We start from the raw sequence: 9988 nt of genomic DNA, 5'->3' as shown, positions 1-9988 counted from the left end.
AGAGAGGCATGTCCCTCCTCCTTGTGAAAGCTATGCATTAGCTCTAGGTGTGGAAGCACAGAAAATATTATTTTATATATTATAATATAGTATCAATAATCTATAAATCTACAGTTTCAGATTTTATGGAAAGTCTCATGTGGACTATATAGCTACATAAGAGGTCAAAATAACACTAAAAGTACAAATGAAATATGAATTTCAAAGTAGATTATTCAAATGTATATACATGATCATGAGTACAAGTGTGGTATTAAAAAAAGGTAATGGTAGCTATCCAGATTACTCAGTAGTTTTCCTAGAGGATTATGATTTTAAAACTGGATACATCTAAGATACACAGCCAAGAACACAATCTCCTTCGACAGCACCAAGGAAGACTTAAATGCTAACTTGCATCTGAATTGAAAGCAAAATAGCCTGACTTAAATGGCACCAGGTGAGAATGATTTAAATAAGATGCACGGAGGCAGTTCAACAGGTAAATTGGATTTACACCATCATACCAGCCTTAGGAAGAGTGTAGAACCGCTTTGCTCACTGCACTGGCTCCTCATTCTCTTTGTTCCCACATCACACATTAATGCTCAAGTGTCTCATAACTTGGCAGCAATCACCAAAAACAAAGCATTACTTTCTGCCTATTGAAAAGCTTGCCAGAGAAGGACAAAGGCTGCTTTCAAATTCTCATCAAATTCTAATGAGAACATTATTAAAATATTTTTTCTTCTTGAGAATCATTACTCATATTTTACAAATGGTTAATAAAGACATGTAAGAAAGCAAATTGATGTACCTGTGATGACAAAGTGGGCTAGCAGCTGGCTAGGAAAGCCCCCTTAGATGCGCATCCTCCGGAAGACCCCTCTTACCAGCTTTAATCAACTCCAGATAGAGTTACCAGCAGGTATGCTGGATAGTGAGTCTAGTGACTGAGACCTAGACTGCTGAGTGATCTGTGGAGAGGTTCCTATTCTTTGGATCTAAGTTGTTTTATTTGTAGGATGAGAAATATGAATTTGATAGTCTCTTACAGTAACAAAATCATATGAACATTAAAACTAGGACCTCCAAATACTGTTTTCACAAGGCAAATTATTTCTGCTACATTGATTGAAAATTATGTAAAATAATACAGAAGTAGGAGCAAAACAGTACATAGTGGGTCTGGTCCTGGCCAGATAATGCTGCCAGAGAGAGGGAGAGAGGAAGAGAGAGAGGGAAAGAGAGAGGAAGATAGAGACAGAGAGACAGAGAGATAGACAAACAGAGACAGAGAGAGAGAGAGAGAGAGAGAGAGAGAGAGAGAGAGAGAGAGCGCCACAGAAACAATAAGACTAACATTTTAAAATTAAAAGTCAGAGTAGAAACCATTGTTCAAGTATTTTCAGGCAAAATGTTAAATGGATATCATGGGTAGTAAATGGAAGAAAAATTATGCATGCTAATATTGACATACAGAAATGTCCTTTTAATATTTTCATACATTCAGTTTTGTAGAAGAGACAGGATTTTTCAAGCAACATGCATTTTTTTCAGTGAGAGAAATAGGGCATCTCTGCTCAGCAAGGCAATGCAATTTGAAGTGCGAATGGGAAGATTTGACAATGAATCAGAGGAGAATGAGAGAAGAAACAAAAGACACTATCTTTGGCAGCTCTTCATAAAGCCGGCTTAAAATTAAGTTTTGAAGCGTCCTTTAAAAAGTACAAGAAATTGCAAGCAAAAAATCATGTCATCTTGAGAGGAACCAACAATCTTTTTATAATAGTCAGCTGAGGAGCAGAAACTTTCTCCCTAGTATAATATTGCAATTGTACAGGCACTTGAGAGGACTTCACACAGGCAACTGGGTGAAACAGAAGAGCAGTAGGCAACAAAGTCCAGGCATTCCAGAACTTAGCTGTCTTTGAAACAACACCTTACATTATTCCAAGGGCACATCACTTTTAGATTGCCAACAACTGAAATTATTTATAGGAGATTGATTCATATACTTAACTCAATGTGAGAGGGAATATTTCTAATTATATCCAAACATCTTTAATATGAGGGGAATTAGGCTTGGAGATCTTCTTTGCCAAAAACATGTTTTGCCAACTATGTTTTAAGAAAGAGGAGGAGGTTACGTGTTTTCCATATTTGATCCTATAAAAGTACCCTTGGGATGACTATGACTTGTCTTTCCTCATAAAGCTTCCAGGTAAGAGTGTGTGAGGACAAGGCCCTGTCTGGAGACGCAAAGGGATGCCTGGCTCCTTGCATGCATGCCACACATCCTGGCTCCACTGTGCTGGCAGCCCTGCCAGTGAAGCACCATCATACCCCACAGCAATTTTAATTAGATGTGGTCTTCCCAGTCATTTCCTGGTCCTTAGTTAAAGACTGCTGTTGTTGGGGATTACTAGAATTTAATCAGAAGAAATTTGCTCTTTTTCTTACAGTTCTGACCCACTTCAAGGTTTCATCACTACAGGTAAGACCCTGATTCCTTTTATCATTCCTCACAGAGAGCAAGCAATCTTCAGGCAGTGGCTTGGGAAGAGGCTGACAGGTTAGAAAATAAAAGCATTTCAATTTCATGGCTGATCATATTTCTGAACAACTCTGAGGAAGACTTTAAAAACTGGGTCTCATTAACTCACATCCTTTGCAATATATGAAAATTTTTTTTCAGAGCCTTTAGGAGCTTCATGTAATTTTTCCTATTTCTAGCATTGTATTTTGTCTTTTAAATCATGTGATGCAACATTTCAGAGTTTATTCATTAAAAGGGGAAATGTAAATTTTCCTAGCACAACTTTCACTCAGAACTCATGTAAAGATTTTAAGGTGATACTTACATTGACAAACAGAATGATCTGAATTCTCACCTTTAAAAAATTGTCTATATTCTCAGTGTATTTCATAATCTATAAAATGCAACATTTTTAAACCAGGCATGAAAAATGGTTTCAGTGAGACAAGTCACTTTAATTATTATTGGAGTCACTGAAGTTTGAATGGGAAAATGTGGAAAAGTTTGCTCAAGTGAACTTTCCTGAATAATGAACTTGCTTTTGTTATCACGAAGTAGATCACACATGAAGATTATTGGCATGTCTCTTAAATTCAAGTTAAGGTGGCAAGGATAGATATGAGAGATAAGTTTTGTAAGTTTTGTATAAGTACATTAGTAATACAGAGAAAAATGACAGGTATAATAAATCTTTGAAAAATACCAAAGACTAATGAAGAATCTAAGTTTGTCAAAATTATGATAAAGGAACAAGATAAACTGATGTATAATAAGGCAGTTTTAATAAAACAATGTAAAACAAAGCTCCTTACATTTTGACTTTCTTTAACATTAGCCAGTCTTTGTAAGTCCCAAGTTTATAATGAAAAATTTTTTACAATGTACAAAACAATTCTTAAAATTTTACCCACATATTTGAACTGGTATTTTACATTATAAAGCCATCTCTGAGCCTTTCTCTTTATCCAGCATGAATTCTTAGAGGTCTGAACGATGCCTAAGAGAGGGGTGCTCCCTGACTACAAGATGCTTGTAATCCAACAGGGTAAAATCTATGAGGGAAAGAGTCAGAGAACCTCCTGTCATCATCTTAACTTTTGTTCTTTATACAGAATGATAGCTAGCTCATAAAGAGATAAACATATATATTTCAAATAAAACACAGAAAGCAACTACAATATCACATTAGGTGATCCAGAAACAAATGCCTCTTTCCAAATGCATGATTAAGTACCTGTCAGCACTGGCACAGAATAAGCAGACTGACATTTTATCAGCAACCACGCCAGGGAGATGGTGATACCCAGTGTAATGCTAAGCACCCAACTGGTCAATGAATCTTCCAAAAACTTTTAAAATACAAATTTAATGGTCTGATTTTAAAAATTATATTATTTCTTTTCTTCTTCTGCCAGGCAAGGTCCTTAGTTGGGCTGCCATCCATAGCCTGCAGCCATGAGTTCTGACGCTGAGATGGCCATTTTCGGGGAGGCTGCTCCTTACCTCCGAAAGTCTGAAAAGGAGCGTATTGAAGCTCAGAACAAGCCTTTTGATGCCAAGTCATCTGTCTTTGTGGTGGATGCAAAAGAGTCCTTTGTGAAAGCAACAGTGCAGAGCAGGGAAGGAGGGAAGGTGACAGCCAAGACAGAAGGTGGAGCTGTGAGTAAAGCATTTGGAACTGATTATAGACTGTGATGCACTTGGAGTTTATTTAGCCAACACTTATATTCTGACCCAATCTCTTGTTTTACTGAACAGACCGTAACGGTGAAAGATGACCAAGTCTATCCCATGAACCCTCCCAAATATGACAAGATCGAGGACATGGCCATGATGACCCACCTACATGAGCCTGCAGTGCTCTACAACCTCAAAGAGCGTTATGCAGCCTGGATGATCTACGTGAGTCTTTCCTATGACCCTGTACTCATGTATGTAGTTGATATTATTTAAAAATAGTAGGTGGTTAAGGCCCCCATCAAATAATTATTGTTCTTTTAAAATATCTATTTATTTACTTATTTATTGGTACAGACCTACTCAGGCCTGTTCTGTGTCACCGTCAACCCCTACAAGTGGCTGCCGGTGTACAATGCAGAGGTGGTGACAGCCTACAGAGGCAAAAAGCGTCAGGAGGCCCCGCCCCACATCTTCTCCATCTCTGACAATGCCTATCAGTTCATGCTGACTGGTGAGTGGGTCAACTGATTTTCATATAAATAATTTCATCATACATAATCACAAAATGTTACAGCAAAAGACCTTCAGCAATGACTTAACCCAATCTTCTTGTTGCTCAGAAGAGGTTATCAAAGCACAGAAAACTATACACTATCAATTCTGGGAATAAAACTCAGCTTTCCTGAATCCACACCCCATTATCTTATTAGACCTTACTACTACTCCTCTTCCTTATTAAGTTTCTTAACATGGGAACACGTAATTTACTTTTTCTGCTTAAATAATTCAAGACTAACAACCGAATCATGAATTATATGATTAGAAATGAATAATGTTTTCAATCTTTCAGTGCTTCAATTTCCTGTTGTCATTGCAGAGCTTCCTAGACACAATGGCCTTGAATAAAGATGGTGATTTGGAGCTACCTACATATCAATAGAAGCTATTTTGTTTTTACTCAAAAGGAATTCATTTTGATAGAGCCACTCTTTTTTAGTTCATCTTTCTTTCACATGTCACTCTTTTACAATGTGTGATCACAGTTAAAGTTGTATTTTGTGACCACTGAGACAAAGGAATCACATTTCAACCTTGGAGTGACTCACATTAATTTAACCTGTCAAACCACAATAAAAACTCTTAGCATAGTGTGCCTTTTTCAGTTACAAGCATTAATCAACGGAAGGGCAGTGAAGTTTACAGATGGAAACTAAGCGATATATCTGGATATCTGGCTTTAGAACTATACTACTCTTTAAATTTAACTAGCAAGAAAACTTCTTGTGGTGACTTTAGGAACTTCAAATGTAACTTCATAACAAACTTCATAATAATATGTTGAAAAACTTTATGGAAAATATGTCACATATATTTAAATTGTATACTGACTGTCCACTGTTTTCTTCTAGATCGGGAGAATCAGTCTATCTTAATCACGTATGTATTCTCCTTCTGATATTTACTAGTATTTTGTTCTTACTGGGAAAATAACCAACCAACAGAAAAAAAAAGTAGTTACTGCCCCAATAACAGTGCAATAGCATGCTCATCCAGGAACAAGATATGGTAATGTTTTAACTTTATGGTAGGGTATAGGTTGAATAAGAATATAAAACAAAAATACTCCAAGCTACATATTCAGTTGCTAGTGTAGTCCTAAAAGTTCCAAAGGACTTTCCTAGAAACAGGAAATGTAAATGCTTCTCTGAGCTTGGCCAGAGCCCAAGACAGTGCAGAGAGTGGCATTGGACCATCAGAAGATAGAGCAGTTTGGGAACACTGTCAGTGGGCCTACTAGAAAATGTCTATACAGTACTTTCAAAACCTATCTTGAGCTTCATCTCCAGTCAAAGAGAGCTTAGGAATACACGCACATTGATAGAGCTTCTTGCTAATTGTTCTATTTGCCACATAAATGTTAAGTGGCTGCTTTGTGGACATTCTCAATCACAGGTTTTAGAAGCTAGAAAAAAGCCTGAAACACTTTAAAAAGTTACATGATAATGAATGAATTTCTTTATTTTTTGGTGTAAAGCAGAGAAATGATATAAGCTATCTGTAGACTGAAAAAAAGACCTAAAACACTCATCGAGATACATAAAGACAGATGCATAAGGCAGAAAATGCTTATGGTGGAAATAGTTTTATTTGTTGCAGTATTTAATTTCTCACATGTGTTTGGGTTTGGTGATCAGTGGAGAATCTGGTGCCGGGAAGACTGTGAACACCAAACGTGTCATCCAGTACTTTGCAACAATTGCAGTTACTGGGGAGAAGAAGAAGGAGGAACAAACTTCTGGCAAAATGCAGGTGAGTCTGACTGCCCTGGTCACAATCTAGGCTCTGTTGATGCTCTATGCAAGAAATCTCCAAGCCCCCGTTGCAAACACTGCTCTTGCCTTTGCAGGGGACACTGGAAGATCAAATCATCAGTGCCAACCCCCTACTGGAGGCCTTTGGCAACGCCAAGACCGTGAGGAATGACAACTCCTCTCGTTTTGTAAGTATCTTGATTTCAGAAGGGTCTTCATTGCCTTTAGATATCAGAAAAAGCATACCTGAAAACATATAATTTCAGCTGCATCATTCTTATGTGCTCCAAGATTTGTGGATAGCAACATCTTTTTTACTTGACAGGGTAAATTCATCAGGATCCACTTTGGTACCACGGGAAAACTGGCTTCTGCTGATATTGAAACATGTGAGTAACAGTACCTCCTAAATAGAATCCAAGAATGACAAATGATGGTTTTTGGAGGAACATTCTGCAGCTCCTGCTGAGTGCAGAGCTCATAAAACCACAGTCTGTTGCCAAGCATGCCTGTGGTTAGTGCCAATCTTCTCCAGAACTCACAGTGCATTCTACCCACTACAAACATGAGCTAATAATTCTGTAGAAACTACCAGGAACTTTTGGGCTTGTTTGAAAAATCTTGGCCTCAGAAAAATTTCAAAATTTTCAAATAAATAAGTATCAGGAGGGATTGGTAAAATGAGTTGCCTCTGGGTTGAGAATACAGGATTTCTTCTCATCTGAGCATTCATAACTAATGCGATTAGTAGTGCCTCTCTTTTTTTCTTTTGCATTTTAGTACAGAGTCTACAGGATCTCATTATATAGATCAGACTCCTACTGATCTGCCTGTGTTCAGCCTCTTAAGAGCTGGGATTATAGGCGCGTGCCAACACACCCAGTCTCAATTGCCATCTCAGTGCACCCCAGAGGTGGGGCTGGCATGGCAGGCCATGATTAAACCCTGGCCACTGCGTCTGCCTAAGCAGGCACTTTAATCTGCTGAGCTATATGGCTGGCCCAGTAGTGCCTCTATTGTAGAGTAACAGCAGACCCCTGGGTTGGAGAAATCTCAATACTATACCATAGCTAAAACATCAAGATTACCCTGTATGAGAAATTAACATGTCTTTGGTCAAACATATTCCCTTTCTAGAGATGGTAAGAGGAACTGCAATGGTGTTTATAAAGACCTGATATATAGTGTTTCATGGAAACATTCAGTGAAATTTCAAGGGCCAGTAAGATTTAACTATTGGCCTCAAGTTCTAAATCACTGTAGAGCACTTTATGATTGTCATCCAATCCTATGTCTGTCCTCTACTGCAGATCTTCTGGAGAAGTCTAGAGTTACTTTCCAGCTAAAGGCTGAAAGAAGCTACCATATTTTTTATCAGATCATGTCTAATAAGAAGCCAGATCTAATTGGTAAGAAACACTTAAATTCACAGGTTAAAAATTAACTGATCCACTAACATATAACATGAAATGAATATTCTGAATTCTGTGTATATAGAAATGCTGCTGATCACCACCAACCCATATGACTATGCCTTTGTCAGCCAGGGGGAGATCACAGTCCCCAGTATTGATGATCAAGAAGAGTTGATGGCCACAGATGTAAGTTATACCTTATGTATGGGAATGGCAGACAATAACAATTTGCTGGTTAAGAATAAAGTATACATTCTCGTGAATAAGCCAGTGTGATCTGCCCTAACTTTTGTCTACTCTCTCTTCATAGAGTGCCATTGACATTCTGGGCTTTACTTCTGATGAAAGGGTGTCCATCTATAAGCTCACAGGGGCTGTGATGCATTATGGCAACATGAAATTCAAGCAAAAGCAGCGTGAGGAGCAAGCAGAGCCAGATGGCACTGAAGGTACTAAATGGACCTTTATCTGGCTTTAGTGAGAACATAGGGCCAAAAAGCCCACACAAACTCATGGCCTTATACACTACAAGTCATGTTGGGTAACTGAATTATATTTTCACAGTTGCTGACAAGGCAGCCTATCTCCAGAATCTGAACTCTGCTGACCTGCTTAAAGCCCTCTGCTACCCCAGGGTCAAGGTTGGCAATGAGTATGTCACCAAAGGCCAGACTGTACAGCAGGTAGGTACATGACTTCAAGAAATCACACATACATCCCCAAACTTGTGATATGTCTTTTTTACGCTAACAAATATTACTGCATTTGTGAAGGTGTACAATTCAGTGGGTGCTCTGGCCAAAGCTGTCTACGAGAAGATGTTCCTGTGGATGGTCACCCGTATCAACCAGCAGCTGGACACCAAGCAGCCTAGGCAGTACTTCATTGGGGTCTTGGACATTGCTGGCTTTGAGATCTTTGATGTGAGTTGGAGGAAACTTACAGCAGAAAAGTTGAAAATGTTACAGACATGCACTGAAAGGATCAATGAAATATGCATTATAAACTTAACTGACACATGAAAGGGAGCTAAAATTTGTCCATGAAAAGGCATAAACTTTGAACAAGACAGACCTAGATTTAAACTCCAGCTCTACCAACTACTAGCTGTGTGGTAATGGCATGGCATATAAGTGATCGTTAAGCAGTTTCAATGAGGATCCACAGGGAAAGCACCTAGCTCTGCACATATCACACTCATTTCTGAGTTCATTTTGCCCATCGAAAGATTCTGAATTTAAAGTTCTTGGCACAGTCTCCAACACACAGTCAGCATTCAGGAGATGATAAAAAGAAGATGGTAAGGGTAGTTATGGAATCAAAGATGGTGGTAGAAAGGACAAAGACAAATTCAAAGAAAGACTTTAAGATTTTTATCGCCCTAATAAAGGAAATTGAAATGTATTTTAATATTAGGATAATCTCTTTAGGACCCAGGTAAAGAGGATAAAAATTGCATTGTAAAGAAACTCACATTTGTCTACCTAAAAAGAATTCTATATAGCTTACTTTACTACTAATAAGGCTACTTACAGCAATGTATCTGATGTGCCTCATACAAGGTTCCCATTTCTAAACTTTTTGCTGTGTGACCTGATAGATCTGGATGAAATTTGAATAAGGGACTTGCTATAGGAAGGACAAAACTATAGCATCCTAAGGGGGCAGTTAGGCTAGCCAATTGAGAAATGTTCCTTTCAAAAAGAATCTTTCATTATAAACTGAGCATTAGTTTTTGCATTTTCCACATATTAGTTCAACAGCCTGGAACAGCTGTGCATCAACTTCACTAATGAGAAGCTGCAACAGTTTTTCAACCACCACATGTTCGTGCTGGAGCAGGAGGAATACAAGAAGGAAGGCATTGAGTGGGAGTTCATTGACTTTGGGATGGACCTGGCTGCCTGCATTGAGCTCATTGAGAAGGTTCTCTTGCTTTTTATCACACCATAGATTACACTAATCATATGAGAGAAAATCATAAAATCTTGGTATATGCCTTAGGAAAAAATTCTACTTGTATGTATAAATGTAAATTCCTTTTTTTTTTTTTTTTTTTTTTT

At 38.1% G+C, this 9988-nt stretch overlaps 1 protein-coding gene across 1 annotated transcript in view; it reads left to right on the top strand.

Moving 5' to 3' along the window:
- The first annotated feature begins 2144 nt into the window (after positions 1–2144).
- Positions 2145–9988, top strand: part of LOC101587542 (myosin-1) — a 24604-nt gene continuing 16760 nt past the window's right edge. The window contains exons 1-15 of the mRNA XM_004645178.3: positions 2145–2203; positions 2445–2476; positions 3934–4177; positions 4277–4420; positions 4553–4709; positions 5608–5635; positions 6394–6508; positions 6606–6698; positions 6836–6899; positions 7821–7919; positions 8008–8111; positions 8236–8374; positions 8490–8608; positions 8699–8848; positions 9681–9851. Coding sequence (XP_004645235.1) covers positions 3974–4177; positions 4277–4420; positions 4553–4709; positions 5608–5635; positions 6394–6508; positions 6606–6698; positions 6836–6899; positions 7821–7919; positions 8008–8111; positions 8236–8374; positions 8490–8608; positions 8699–8848; positions 9681–9851 — 1587 coding nt within the window. The 5' untranslated portion in view covers positions 2145–2203; positions 2445–2476; positions 3934–3973. The remainder of the gene's footprint in view (positions 2204–2444; positions 2477–3933; positions 4178–4276; positions 4421–4552; positions 4710–5607; positions 5636–6393; positions 6509–6605; positions 6699–6835; positions 6900–7820; positions 7920–8007; positions 8112–8235; positions 8375–8489; positions 8609–8698; positions 8849–9680; positions 9852–9988) is intronic.

Source organism: Octodon degus, unplaced genomic scaffold (genome assembly GCF_000260255.1).
Source record: "Octodon degus isolate 3935 unplaced genomic scaffold, OctDeg1.0 scaffold00219, whole genome shotgun sequence".
Taxonomy (NCBI): Eukaryota; Metazoa; Chordata; class Mammalia; order Rodentia; family Octodontidae; genus Octodon; species Octodon degus.
This window is presented reverse-complemented; position numbering and strand designations above follow the sequence as displayed.